At 39.6% G+C, this 14,324-nt stretch overlaps 1 protein-coding gene across 1 annotated transcript in view; it reads right to left on the bottom strand.

The window, feature by feature from the left end:
- Positions 1-900: 900 nt before the first annotated feature.
- THBS2 (thrombospondin 2) overlaps positions 901-14,324 on the bottom strand; it is a 52,105-nt gene continuing 38,681 nt past the window's right edge. The window contains exons 19-22 of the mRNA XM_078383171.1: positions 12,024-12,295; positions 9,436-9,533; positions 6,053-6,192; positions 901-1,106 (exon numbers count right to left, since the gene is read on the bottom strand). Coding sequence (XP_078239297.1) covers positions 1,099-1,106; positions 6,053-6,192; positions 9,436-9,533; positions 12,024-12,295 — 518 coding nt within the window. The 3' untranslated portion in view covers positions 901-1,098. The remainder of the gene's footprint in view (positions 1,107-6,052; positions 6,193-9,435; positions 9,534-12,023; positions 12,296-14,324) is intronic.

Here is a 14,324-nt window from a genome sequence, read left to right as displayed (position 1 = left end):
CAGATATAACTCAAAAAAATATATCAAGGAGTGAGTTAACTGACATGGGTCCCCTGCCCTAGAGTTACATCTTGGTAAGATACTGGATTCCTGTTAACTCCTGATGATGAGATAGCCTCAAAATAGCCCACATAAAAATAGATTCACTGCTCTCTATACACAGTGAGCGAACAGTTCTGAAGTAACCTGCATTTTCTCACATGTATGCTTTCATGAGGATAAATCCAAATTTAATTCCTCAGAACTGATATAACATCTGAAGATCTATTCTGGGATTGTCACATAGGATGTAAGAATTGTGATTCAAGCTGTAATTCTCAAAGTGCTATTATTTGTCACTATAAGACTCTATAACTATTTTACAAGATTCTATACATTACAGAATCTTGTAATGTGTGTCATTACATGATTCTATAACTATTTTAAACTTAAAGCAAGTTGTTTACCTAAAAGTGGTTCCAGATAATAATGAGTGTGTTGAGGCCCTTTGAATGAGCTTCCGATCTGACCAGTGACTTCATCTTCCATGGCTTTTTAATTAAGAGGATAGCATTTGGTCCTCTTGAATTTTGTTGACATGGATCTTACCCAAAGTTTGTGTAACCAAGGCCCAGCCCTGATCTCAGCAGATAGAGTGGGCCTAAGAAGTTGCTTTCCTTTTAACCACTTCTAGGCCCACCCTCCTCCCTTTCTTTCATGTAGGTCTCCCTCATCTCTCACTCCACCATGTCTATATCTATCTACATAAATACATTATGTAATTACACTTTTACAATTTATATGTAAACGTCATTTTTTAAAAGTCTAAACAAATGAACAAACGTGTTTGCCAAATTTTCACTCTAAACATCAATCTGCTGTTGCTTCATTGGTGGGTCTGATGGTCCCATTTAGGCCCTTTGGGTCCAAACTCTTAGAAGGCACTTGGGTGCAGGGTTGGAGGGATCCCTGCTGGCAACAGGGAAGTGCATAAGGCCGGGGGAACATGCCAGAGGGAAAGCTGAAGAGAAAGTGAGGGATATGGAGTACCAGGATGTATAGAGGTGTCTAGGTTGAATGGCATCTACAGTACTTTGTCGATTATGAAGCAGCTTTAGCTCAGACATCTGCAACAGAGAAAAGCAGCTGGTTAGAACGACTGCCACATGGGGGGACCGAAGCACATTTAACAGGAATTTTTTAAAAGGTTACTTGCATTTTGGCATACTATTTTTAGAATACTTTTATACTACTCTTTCCTTTTCCCAAAAAAGAGAGCCAAAGTACAATAAATATGCACAATAAAAATCAGGTTCAATCACCATGTATCAACAGACTGTTTATTACCAAATTTACATGCTGCCCATCTGTCAAGGAACTCACAGTATATAAATATTGTTACTTTGTTATCCCTATGACAATTCAGTTATGTAGATTAACCCAAATGATAATAACTTAAATCACTATGCTCCTGCTCCCTGCCTACGTGCACACACAGGAGGAGGAGGAAGAGAACATGGCACCGCCCATACTATCATCAACTTTTTTCATACATAAAGAAGATTGAGGTGGCTCCCCCAGTCTGATAGAAGGAAGGAAGGAGAAAGCAGTGTTGCTGCTGGAAGTGCAGAGTCTCCTGTAAGGAAGGAGGTGGAACTGGAGGCAGCTAGGGGCTCCACCACCACCACCAGTGAAGGCTGGCTCTAGGAAAGCTGCACAAATCTAGCTCTGCCAGGAAGGGTGATGGCACCCTATACATCACCATCTGAGGAAGCTCCCTAAGGCTAACGGCAGAGCAGATTAACTTAAAGAATAATTTATTATTATTTATTTAAAATATTTTACCCTGCCTCTCTCCTTAGAAATGCTTACAGCATTTAAAGACAATATATAAGAACAAAACAATGAGTATACAAAGGTGGTATACATAATTAAAAGGCAACATTTAAAGCTAAAAACACTAAGTGTAGAAATATTAAAAAGGAACAAACAAAATACCCCCTCTTAGAAATGGGAAACGCAAGCAATACTAAAAACACAGGCGGCTAGGGTGATCTTAAGTGACTAGATAGGCGGGATATTAAATAAATAAATAAATAAATAAATAAATAAATAAATAAATAAATAAATAAATAAATAAATAAATAAATAAACAAACAAACAAACAATCAAACAAACAAACAATAAATAAATAAATAAATAAATAAATAAATAAATAAATAAATAAATAAATAAATAAATAAATAAATAAAGCAGTGATGCATGACAATCCATCTAAAAAAGATCACACTCAGGCAGCCAGTCCTTGAGAAAAAGCTTGCCTGAAGAGAAAGGTCTTTACTTGCTTGCAGAAGGATAACAAAGACGGGGCCAGCCTGGCATCCTGTGGGAGGGAGTTCCAAAGTCTTGGAGCAGCAACAGAGAAGGCCCTCTCTTGTGCCCCCATCAAATGCATCTGTGAAGGTGGTGGGACCAAGAGAAAGGCCTCCACTGATGACCTTAATACCCAAGCAAGTTCATAATGGGAGACATGGTCTTTGAGGTAGTTTGGCCCAAGCTGTTTAGGGCTTTATAGGTTAAAACCAGAACTTTGAATTGTTCCCAGAAATGGATTGGCAGTCAGTGGAACAGTTGTAACAGTGTGTGTTATGTGCTGAAGCTTCCTGACACTTTCAACAGGTAGCCCCACATAGAGCGCATTACAGTAATCCAGCTGGGATGTAATGAAGGCATGTATCACCGTAGCCAGATCAGAACTCTCAAGAACCTGTTGCAGCTGGCACACTAGTTTAATTGTGCAACTGCATTACTGTCCACTGCTGTAACCTGCAGACGTTGCACCCCTATTCACTGATCTGCATTTCAACTGACCAGAAGTACCTCTGTCTTGTCTGAGTTAAGTTTCAGTTTATTTGTCCTCATCCAGTCCAGTACTGATGCTAAACATTGATCTAGACTTGAAACAGCTTCCTCAGATTTAGATGGCAAAGAAAATCGAGTTGGGTGCCATCCGCATACTGGTGACATCAAACCCCAAAACTCTGAACAATCTCTGTCATTTAGATGTTCATTTAGATGTTCAATAACATAGGAGACAAAACATGGCCCTGGGGGACCCTGCAGGCCAGCAGCCAGAATGTTGAACAGGAATCCTCTAGGGCAGGGGTCTCAAACATGCGGCCCGGGGGCCATTTGCGGCCCCCCAGATGATAGTTTGTGGCCCTCGCCTTACCTGCCCCCCCAAAGCGCCCACACATCCTCTGCTGTCAAGAGTAAAAAAAAAGCCTTGCCTCACTCGCCGGCTCTCTCCCAAGACAGCACCCCTTGCATCCTCCATCCAGAACTGCAGCCTGCCAGCCAGCCCACCTGTCTGTCGGCTGAGGAAACTCCTGTGCGGCTTCCTTGGGCTCTTGCTCCGCTTGGCGGAAAATCTGATGCGGCCCAGCCTCACCCAGCCTCAGCCTCTAGCGGTCCCCAGGTAAATTGAGTTTAAAACCCCTGCTCTAGGGCCACCTTCTGTGTTCTCCTCTCCAGGAAGGAATGGAGCCACCATAAAACAGTGCTGCCAAGTCCTATGCCAGAGAGACGAGTCAGGAGGAAATTATGGTCAACTGTATCAAAAGCTGATGAGAGGTCCCACAGAGCCAGTAGGGAACCACACTCCTCACCCAGTTCCCAGCGTTGGTCATCCACCAAGGTGACCAAAGCAATCTACATCCCAAAACCAGGCCTGAAGCCCGGATTGAAATGGATCTAGATAGTCTGTCTTATCCAGGAACCTCTGGAGCTGAGAGGTGAGGCCAAAACCTGCTCTACCACCTTGCCTGAGAATGGAATATTAGATACGGGTCAGTAATTATTCAGTATTGTGAGATCCAAGGAGGGCTTCTTTTACAATGGTCCTACTAGTGCCTCCTTTAATCTGGGAAATACTTAGCCTTATACTTTAAGTAATCGTTGTTTCTTAAACCATGGCAACCCAAATTTAGATCTGTTTTGGTAAACAACCTAAAGCTATTATCAGTACATGTATATTTCAATATATATGATGCCAGTCTGCAAGTTGGGTTTACTATTGCACAGCTTTGCCTCTGCTGGTGATGGCAATAAATGCCTTGTTATTTTGCCTAAGCAAGGTTATTTGCCTGGCATGCACATTGGATATACCATCCTTATGGAGCTTTATTTATAAATATGTTCAACTTATTTGAAGAGGACCTACTTGCATGAACTTATGTTCATTTCATTTCTGGTGTTAAAATATTTGAAGTAGCTCAAATCAAGAATTCATTCCCTGCATTATTAACCTATTAGGAATTAACAGCAAAATTAGAAATTAACTCAGAAGAACACTTGTATGGTGATAAGTGCATAATCAGGCAGTGACTTTTGCAAGAACAGATGAGCCATCTCTCAGGTCTAACAACAAAAGTAGAATTTCATAGCACTTAACACCCCATCAAACCCTTTGCTTCATAGAGGACATACTTCATATGTTCATACAGTCACCTGAGACCCTGTTTCCCCAAAAATAAGACCTAACCTGAAAATAAGCCCTAGTATGATTTTTTCAGGATGCTCGTAATATAAGCCCTACCCCAAAGATAAGCCCAAATTAAGTGAAACCCCGTCCTCCACCATTGTGCAGCAACCAGAAGAAGATGACACGAAAATCCTCCAAGGTAGGCTTCAGCAATATGTGGACCAAGAACTCCCAGAAGTACAAGCTGGATTTCGAAGGGGCAAAGGAACTCGTGACCAAATTGCTAACATGCACTGGAATATGGAGAAAGCCAGAGAATTCCAGAAAAACATCTACTTCTGTTTCATTGACTATGCAAAAGCCCTTGACTGTGTGGACCACAGCAAACTATGGCAAGTCCTTAAAGAAATGGGAGTGCCTGACCACCTTATCTATCTCCTGAGAAACCTATATGTGGGACAGGAAGCAACAGTTCTGATATGGAACAAGTGATTCGTTCAAAATTGGGAAAGGAGTACGACAAGGCTGTATATTGTCTCCCTACTTATTTAACTTATATGTAGAAAACATCATCTGAAGAGCCAGCCTGGATGAATCCCAAACTGGAATTAAGATTGCCGGAAGAAATATCAACAACCTCCGATATGCAAATGATACCACTCTGATGGCAGAAAATGAGGAACCTTCTAATGAGGATAAAAGAGAAGTGTGCCAAAAATGGTCTGAAGCTCAACATCAAAAAAACTAAGATCATTGCCATCATCTCCTGGCAAATAGAAGGAGAAGATATGGAGGCAGTGAAAGATTTTACTTTCTTGGGCTCCATGATCACTGCAGATGGAGACAGCAACCACAAAATTAAAAGACGTCTGCTTCTTGGGAGGAAAGTGATGACAAACCTAGACAGCATCTTAAAAAGCAGAGACATCACCTTGTCAACAAAAGTACGCATAGTCAAAGCTATGGTTTTCCCAGTAGTCATCCGAAGAACTGATGCTTTTGAATTGTGGTGCTGGAGGAGACTCTTGAGAGTCCCCTGGACTGCAAGAAGAACAAACCTATTCATTTTGAAGGAAATCAACCCTGAGTGCTCACTGGAAGGACGGATCTTGAAGATGAGGCTCCAATACTTTGGCCATCTCATGAAAAGAGAAGACTCCCTGGAAAAGTCCTTGATGTTAGGAAAGTGTGAAGGAAAGAGGAGAAGGAGACGACAGAGGATGAGATGGTTGGACAGTGCCACTGAAACTACCAACAGGAATTTGACCCGACTCCAGGAGGCAGTGGAAGACAGGAGGGCCTGGCGTGCTCTGGTCCATGGGGTCACGAACATGAAAATTTTTTTCATGAAAAAAATAAAACACGCCCTGAAAATAAGCCTAATGCATTTTTTAGCAGAAATTTATAGAAAATCCTGTCTTGTTTTTGGGGTAACACAGTAATAACTAATGAACACATATGTATGAACCAGCCCAGTGCAATCTAAACACATTATATGTACTTGAATTCTCTGCATTTGTATGCAGAACTAAAATGATTTGGAGCAAAAAAAAAAATTTGTTCTTACTGCTGATTTTGACCTTGACTTACCTCTGCATTCATATTTGAGGTCAGAGAAGTATACCATCTCTTGTGAAAAGACAAAAAGACCTAATCGCCCACCAGCATAGGTCTTATCATAGATTGGTCCAGAATCAGCCATGACCTGCTTCCCTTCATAGACTAAAACCCTGTGAAGAAAAAATGTCATGTACATTAGATGCAGTGACAATTTATTTACTTTCTGTCTTAAGAAATGTCCCTTTAAGTTGGACAAGAGAATGTCAAATTCCCACACGAGCTTCTAAAGCACAAGGATGGAAACATGTGACCTTACAGGTGTTAATGGACTGCTACTTCTGTCATCCCTCATTGCTGGCCCTAGTTAGCTGGGTAATGGAGTATAGCAACATCTGGAGAGTAGCAGCTTCCACAAGATTATTTTAACATGTGGCATGACACTGTGATCAGTACCCACACCAATATATGCTGTTGACCAATCAGTATATTTAGACACTATTGACAAATAGATGCAAGCTCTCAAGTTCTCCATAACTCTTCATCAGGTTAGGCAATAAAAGAAATTAACAGAAAAGTCAAAATAATTAGATCAGATGTTGTGGCTGTGAGGTCTGCAGCTAAACTCTGTTTCCAGATGGAAATGGCAGACTGAATGAATTACTGGTAGATGTTCAAGTTTCAGGTTACACCTAGTCCTACATATTGGGATGAAAAAGCAACGGCTGGCCTCCATTTCAGAAGACAAAGGCTGGCTGGAAGTTGGTGATCTGGCAGTTGATTTAGGTGGAACACAATTTTCCGAGTTGGCACAAAGCAGAAGTACAGAGTAGCACAGCAGTCTTTATGTCAACAAAGCTGGAGGTTAAATTAGACGGTGAACTAAAAATAGGTAAAAAAATGTCAGTTAAAGCCAAATTGTGAGCATTTTCTAGTAGTTGGAGAGGATGGCGTCTGCCATCTCCATTTAGATACTAACTGTAGCAACAGACCTCAAGGCCTTAAAATCTTCTTCAGTTGTCAGAGTCTTCTGTTTCTCCCTCCTGATTTTTGATAGCACCTGGTCTGATGAAGAGTCTAGGAAACTGAAACACTTTCATGCTTCTGTTGCATTTTAGTTAGCCCTAATAAAACTATTGCTGTGAATTGTTTCCACTCACACACAAGCATGGTTACCTTTGCTCTGCTTTTGATTTCTACTGGCAAAAAAAGGGTCTTTCCTCTGATTTAGACCAGCCAAGTCTGGCAGAGTAACCTATCTTGAAGTAACATACCTAATGCTATATATCATCTTTCTTTTATAGTCAAGCAAATGCTGACTTAAAAGCAAATTGTGATGCTTATATACCACCCCATAGTGCTTAAAGCACTATCTGGGAAGTTTACAAGTTCATTATGCAGGCTATACATTGCCCCCCCCCACGAGCTGTGTACTCATTTTATCGACCTCAAAAGGATAGAAGGCTGACTCAACCTTAAGCTGGCTATCTGGGATTGAACCCCAGGGCGTGAGCACAGTTTTGGCTGCAGTACAGCAGTTTAAACACTGCAACACAAGGCTCCTGAGTTTTTAACATATCATTTAATTCCAACTTGTCCCATTTAGTCCCAACAAATAATGTATTTAAATATAGCTTATCTTGTATTTTTCACTAGAATGTACAGCAGACTGAGGGAAAGTAACACATAAGTTAGAGAAGCAATTAGCTTTAGATTACATTACATACTGTGTGACTTCTGACAGATATTACAAGATACTTCCGCTGAAAGTGTTAAGTATATCATTATGTATTAGCTTGTTTTAAATAGGTTTTCCCCCCAACCTCAGACAGTTAAACACTTGCTTTTGCAATTTTAAAAATTCTTCATACATTTTAATTAGGATTTGTCTTCCCCTACTCCTTTCTAATATTAAGTGGCTAAACAGAAGCTTGGGGAAGTGTGACCATCAAAGCTGATCTGATCTGGGGGACAGGGGTTCATTAATAGCATAAATCATTCCTGCTAGAGTGAGTGCAAAATGGTTTATTTATAAATATTTGTTACATTTCAGTCCCACCCATCTAGTGCCCATTTGTGGTTTAGCACAACAGACCAGAGAACATTTGTCAAGTTAAAGTTGTACTGAAAGTTGGCCATTTCACCAGAGGCTTATCCCAGCTACAACACTGATAAGGTGAAGCTGAATTCAGTAGTGCCTCGCATAGCGACGTTAATCCATGCAGCAAAAATCGCTGCTAAGCGATTTTATCGCTATGCGATTTTAAAAAGCCCATAGAAACGCATCAAAACCTGTTTAATGTGTTCATATGGGCAAAAAACTAACCTAAAAGCGAAGGTCCTCCATACGGCGGCCATTTTTGCAGCCTCTTAAGTGAGGAATCCATGTGAAAACACAGCGGGCGGCCATTTTCTTTACCCGGCAGCCATTTTGGAACCACCGATCAGCTGTTAAAAAATCATCGCATTGTGATGATCGGTAAGCGAAACAGGGAACCGATCATCGCAAAGTGAAAAAAACCCATTTAAAACATCGCAATGCAATCGCTTTTGCAATCACAAAAAGTTAATCGCTATGTGGTTTCGTCGCTAAATGGAGCACCCATTAAGCGAGGCACCACTGTACATGTCAATTGCTGAAAGAGGATGGATGTGGAATTTAGAATCAAGAAATTATAGAACTTTGGAGCTGGAAGGGACCCCCAATTCACTCCCACATCCCCCAGCCAAAAGAGGAAATCCACAATGAAGGGATTCCTGATTTACTGCTAAGGAAAAAAATGCATTCCAGGAGAGGATAAATTAACTATCGGAGGATCAGGGTGGGTAATGACTTTCAGAGAGGGAACAAATGACTTGTGCTGATCTTTGATCTGGATAGTATTTAAGATTTGGTACATGGTTGTGTGTGTGTGGGGGGGGATATATATATATAGGAGTGTGAAAACAAGTGAGAAAGAATGAATATGGGGTACTCTGTTTCCATCCGGCACTGGCATGTGGCCTCCACTAGTTCTTCTCTAGGAAATGCACTATATTGGCCTACTCTTGGTGTACGCAATAAATCTGTATGTTTCAGTGATTGTGGAGTAAAGAATGATTTTACATATTGGCCAGAGTCCTGTTACTTATGCCAGCTGATATAACTCCAACAGCATAAATTTCAGTGGCAATTTTTTTAAAAAAGTCTAACAATGGAATTGTTGAAATGAGGTATTGAAGGAAATTAAACACATTTGATGGGACAGACCCCAATGAAAAGGCAAACTATTCAGAATTCTTTCAACTCATCCAACAATAAGGGCAATAAAGTCTGCCATGAAGTGACAGGAGTGGAATTTGCTTACAAATCCTTAAATAAAACCTTATTTATTATTAAATGGAAAAGCAAACTATATGTATAAAAAACTTCTTACTTTATTAATCCTGTCTTAGGCCTGTGGATCAAATGCCACCTGTAGGCAGTGTAATCTTTCCACCCAATGTTCTTGGGATCATGCCATAAGGTGCGTACCTGTGGAGGAAGCATAAGCAAACTCAACATCCAAATGTTGGGAAACAATCCTCACAAATGATTTGCGACAACCAGGAGACTGAAAGCAGGAAAGTTTATATTGTTGGCATTAAGAAACAACAAGCAATTCAAAATGTACCTCTATGTCTCCATAATTAAATCAGGTAAATACAAAATGGTCACTCTTCTGTCTGTTACTTACCAATTCTTTATTTATTGCATTCTGTATATTACTTTGCAAAGGCTGTTGCAGTTGGCAACGAATCAGGCAGAAATGGGAAAGGTCACTTTTTTGACTCATAAAATATCCAAAGTAATAGATGCCAAGCATGAACTGCTTGGAATTGAATTTTTGCCATGAACCAAATGCCATGAAGCTACATTTTTTTTAAAAAAAGGTCACTTATTGCTGTGAACTGCCCAGAGTGACCATTGGTCAGATGAGTGGTATGGGGAATGAATGAATGAATGAATGAATGAATGAATGAATGAATGAATGAATGAATCAATCAATCAATCAATCAATCAATCAATCAATCAATCAATCAATCAATCAATCAATCAATCAATCAATCAGCAGTAGTACTGTTTTAAATTGTCTTCAATTGACATGTAAATGAATTTTAAGTAATTAAATTCCATACAGGTAAATAAACCTTTCAATGAACTGCATTCTACAACCTACAACAAAGTACAGTTTTGGACTCTCTCTGTGTGTGTACGTGTGTGCACATAAAAATGTTCCTGCTCCTGATGTCTTCCATGAATTGTGGAATTCACATCCCTGTGTGTTGGAACCCTCACCTATTCTACCCAGTAACAACAAGAATAAAGAAATTGGCTGGAAGAAGTCAGAAAGGAGAACCAATCCAGAGGAGCCAGGAGGTGCTATAAGAAGAAGAGCTGAAAAGGACAGGGAAGAGAAGTTAGACTGTATCTAAGGTTAGAAGTTTGGGTTTTCCAGTGAGTTGTAGAATATAATTATTTTGTATCAGGGAGAGCTAGTTCTGGCATGAGAAAGTAGACATTAATAATATCTGTAACTTCAAGCTTAAGAATGTGCCTTTTAACCATTGTGCTATTTAAATAAAGAACTTATTTTTATGTTTCAATTCAAAAACCGCTTGGCTCTTATGATTTGTGCTTAAGGCAAACCTAAGGAATGGAAAGTGCAGTTTAAAGGTGATCAGCCAGATTTAGCCAGTCACACCATCAAAACCAGAATTCAAAACCAGATTATCTGTGTGGGCACTTCAGATATTTTCCTCTCATGGGGGGGGCGCTAATGTGTCCGGTGGCAATTGCTTTTTCAGCCCCCAGGTTCATCAAAGTTGCTCACCCCAGCCATAAACAGAATACTCCAATTCCAGTAGCCCTTTCCCTGCCTAGAATGGGGCATCTGAAAATGTAACAGATTGACACATTTATTTAGCCAGAATTAGTAAATTTTATCATGCTGCTACACTGGCTGGAGGATTCTGGGAGTTTCAGGACCAAAAAGTTACTTTTCTAAGTTCTATACTTTGGAACATGTAATCTTCCATATGTCCAGGACCAAAGCTATAAGGGCTTTATTCATCACAGAACTATAATTTCTCAATGGTAGTCAGTTGAAGATGAAGGGGGGAAAGTAGATCTCAAGCTAAGCTACAACCCCATCAAGATTCAAGTTGACATACAGTTGACCTAATTGTTTGGCTTAGTCTGTATTGGCCAGAAGTAATGGATTCAAGTTTCAGAAACAGAGATTCTGTTGTTTAGAGATTTGGGTCTGACCAAAGGTTTTACTTCGTTTTGTTTATGTAGTGCTCAACCATTTGCCTTTGGGAAGCCCACAGACAGAACACAAGTGCAACCTAGTGCTCAACCATTTGCCTTTGGGAAGCCCACAGACAGAACACAAGTGCAACCTCATTCTCCCACTTGTGTTTTTCTGTAACTGGTATTCAAAGATCCATGATATCAAATATCAACAACCCAAGAAGACTTCAGAATGAGGAGACAATAACAACACACACACATATGAGACATATTTACACACACACATTATATATAGTTAGAGACAGAGACAGAGACAGAGATAGATATATGTCTCTCTGTCTGTCTGTCTGTCTGTCTCTCTCTCTCTCTCTCTCATATTGGCCACCTTAATGAGAACTCATTACTCTAGGCAGTGCATATAAAGAAAATTAAGCCCACATCAACACTATCACCAACAACAACAACATAAAATGACAAATATAATATAAACATTATTTAAAGAGAAACAAATTATAACAAAGACAACAAAATCAGAAACTGAGTTCCTAAAGAAAAGTAATACAGTAATTTCCTATCTCAGAGGCAAAATGGTTTTGAAGGCCTTTTTTGAGTTTTCTGAAAGTAAGGAGGGATGAGGCCTGGCATAGGTCTGTGGTAAGGAATTCCAATATCTACCAAATAATTTACTAGAACTATTAAATCATGAAACAGGATGTATCAATCTCTTACCTGTCCAGGTGTGTTTCCAGTATGCCAAAGAGCATTTCTCAAATGTTCGCCTGTGCCAGTGGTAGAGTTCACCACTTTAAGTGATACTCCTGAGTAACCATAAGCTCTGGTGGGTTTATCTTCCCAATATGTCTGAGTAACTTGTTTCCACATCAGGACATAGAAGCGACTGCTGGATTGGTAACCAAAGACAAATCCAGCATAATCATCATCCCGCTCTGTATTCACATAGAATGTGCCACTGAAGTCAACAGAACTGAATTCATCATAACCTGGAGTGGGACAGAAAATAGCAGATGGTCATTTCTCACACATGCTGCAATACATCAAGAATTTTAATGTTAAAATGTTACAGTAATTTCATTCATCAACAAAAATATATAAATGTGCAGAGTACAGGACACACAACAATGGGCTCAAGTTAAAGGAAGCCAGATTTCGGCTGAATATCATGAAAAACCTCCTAACTGTTAGAGCAGTACAACAGTGGAACCAGTTACCTCAGGAGTTGGTGAGTGCTCCAACACTTGAGGCATTCTAGAAAAACTTAGATAAACACTTGGCTGATGTGCTTTGATTGTATTCCTGCACTGAGCAGGGGGTTCGACTTGATGGCCTTGTAGGCCCTATTCCAACTTCACTTTTCTATTATTCTCTGATTTTATGATAAATAAGTTGAATGTAAATGTTTATACTCACTTCCAAGATTGATGTCTAACATTTAGTTTCAGATACTTTCATGACACTTTTTGATTTGAAGCATCCCTTATTTCTCAGGATGAGCAAATTAATATTATCTGCTTTTTATTTTTTAAAAGTCTTTCTCATTTTTTCCATTTTATTTGTACTTTCCCTGGCTTTTATACATTATGTTTTTTTTTAAATAAATTTATTTAGGAAACATCACTGCATGCAGAGGCTAAAGGGCAAGGCCCATCATATATTTAAATTCAGTTCTATGGCCACGAGTTATAATAACAGGCTGGTTTCAGGTTAGTTATCCTTTGAGGAAATCAATTGCACATATTAGATGAATTTTAATGGGTGCATTCTAAACCTGATATATATTGCAATCCTTTATGTTTACTTAAACTCCAAAGGGACTTTTGTGTGTTACGCGTTATTACAACTTATGGCGACCCTACTAGGGTTTCCAAGATATTTGAGTTTTAGAAGAGGTAGCCATGTTCGTTTGTGCATATATATCAGACTTGCATATTCAACAAATGGCTTTAACTAGTGCAAACCCCCCATGACTTTCAGTGGCTGAGTCCCAGTCTGATACTTTATCCACTACACTATGAGTTGTAACCTCAGATTGGATCCAACCCATGGTATTTCAGAACAATCCAAAAGAAAGAATCCTAGAATGATGGTTGTTGTGAGTTTTTCAGGCTCTTTGGCCTTGTTCTGAAGGAACAAAGCACAAACAGAGTTCCTACTCCTGTCCTCTGAAGATGCCGGCCACAGAGACTGGAGAAACATCTGGAAGAACAACTTTCAGAACACAGCCAAAGAGCCCTAAAAGCCCACAAAAGCCATCAGATCCCAGCTGTGAAAGCCTTCAAGAAATCCTAGAATGCTCTTTTGTTTTTAAATTTGTAAGTCACAGTTGGGCTGTGCATTTTTTTTTACCACATGCAACAGCCAACATAATTTAATGTCTTTCAGAACATACCACAAATGAGGCACATGTCTGAAGGCCTTCTGCCCTCGGTAAAGAAAAAAAAATCCTTGCACATAGAACAGTGATTCCCAATCTTGCATCCCCAGATGTTCTTGGACTAAAACTTCCAGAAGCCTTCATTTCTAGCTGTGCTGTTGAAGATTTCTCAGATTTGTAGTCCAAGAACACCTGGGGACTTAAGGTTGGGAACCACTGACATAGAAAACAGCATGTCAGGGAAGTGTTCCGCCTAGCTATGATTGATAGCTATTCCACATGTGAGAAAAGGTGGACAGCAGGTATCGCTCTTTTGTACCTGCAAAAAAAAATTATTCTTCTGAGAAATGACCATTTACAAGAACCTATGCCTTAGAGTGATAATACATCACTTGAATCCAGTTGTTAAAATAGTCACCCGGACTAAAAAAATGTAAGCCCACAGAAAGAGCAATCCATTCTATCAAGTCAAATGCCTTCTCAGCATCTAAGATTAGCAAAGTGCATTATTATTTGTAATTATTAACTATGTTTATTATATTGATTAGTTGCTTCATATTACACAGGAATCTTCAGGATGTGTTATAGGATTTTAGTCTTATCCACTTGTAAATTTTAAATTCTTCATTAAGAAATCA

This window comes from Pogona vitticeps, chromosome 1 (assembly GCF_051106095.1).
Source record: "Pogona vitticeps strain Pit_001003342236 chromosome 1, PviZW2.1, whole genome shotgun sequence".
Classification (NCBI taxonomy): domain Eukaryota; kingdom Metazoa; phylum Chordata; class Lepidosauria; order Squamata; family Agamidae; genus Pogona; species Pogona vitticeps.
This window is presented reverse-complemented; position numbering and strand designations above follow the sequence as displayed.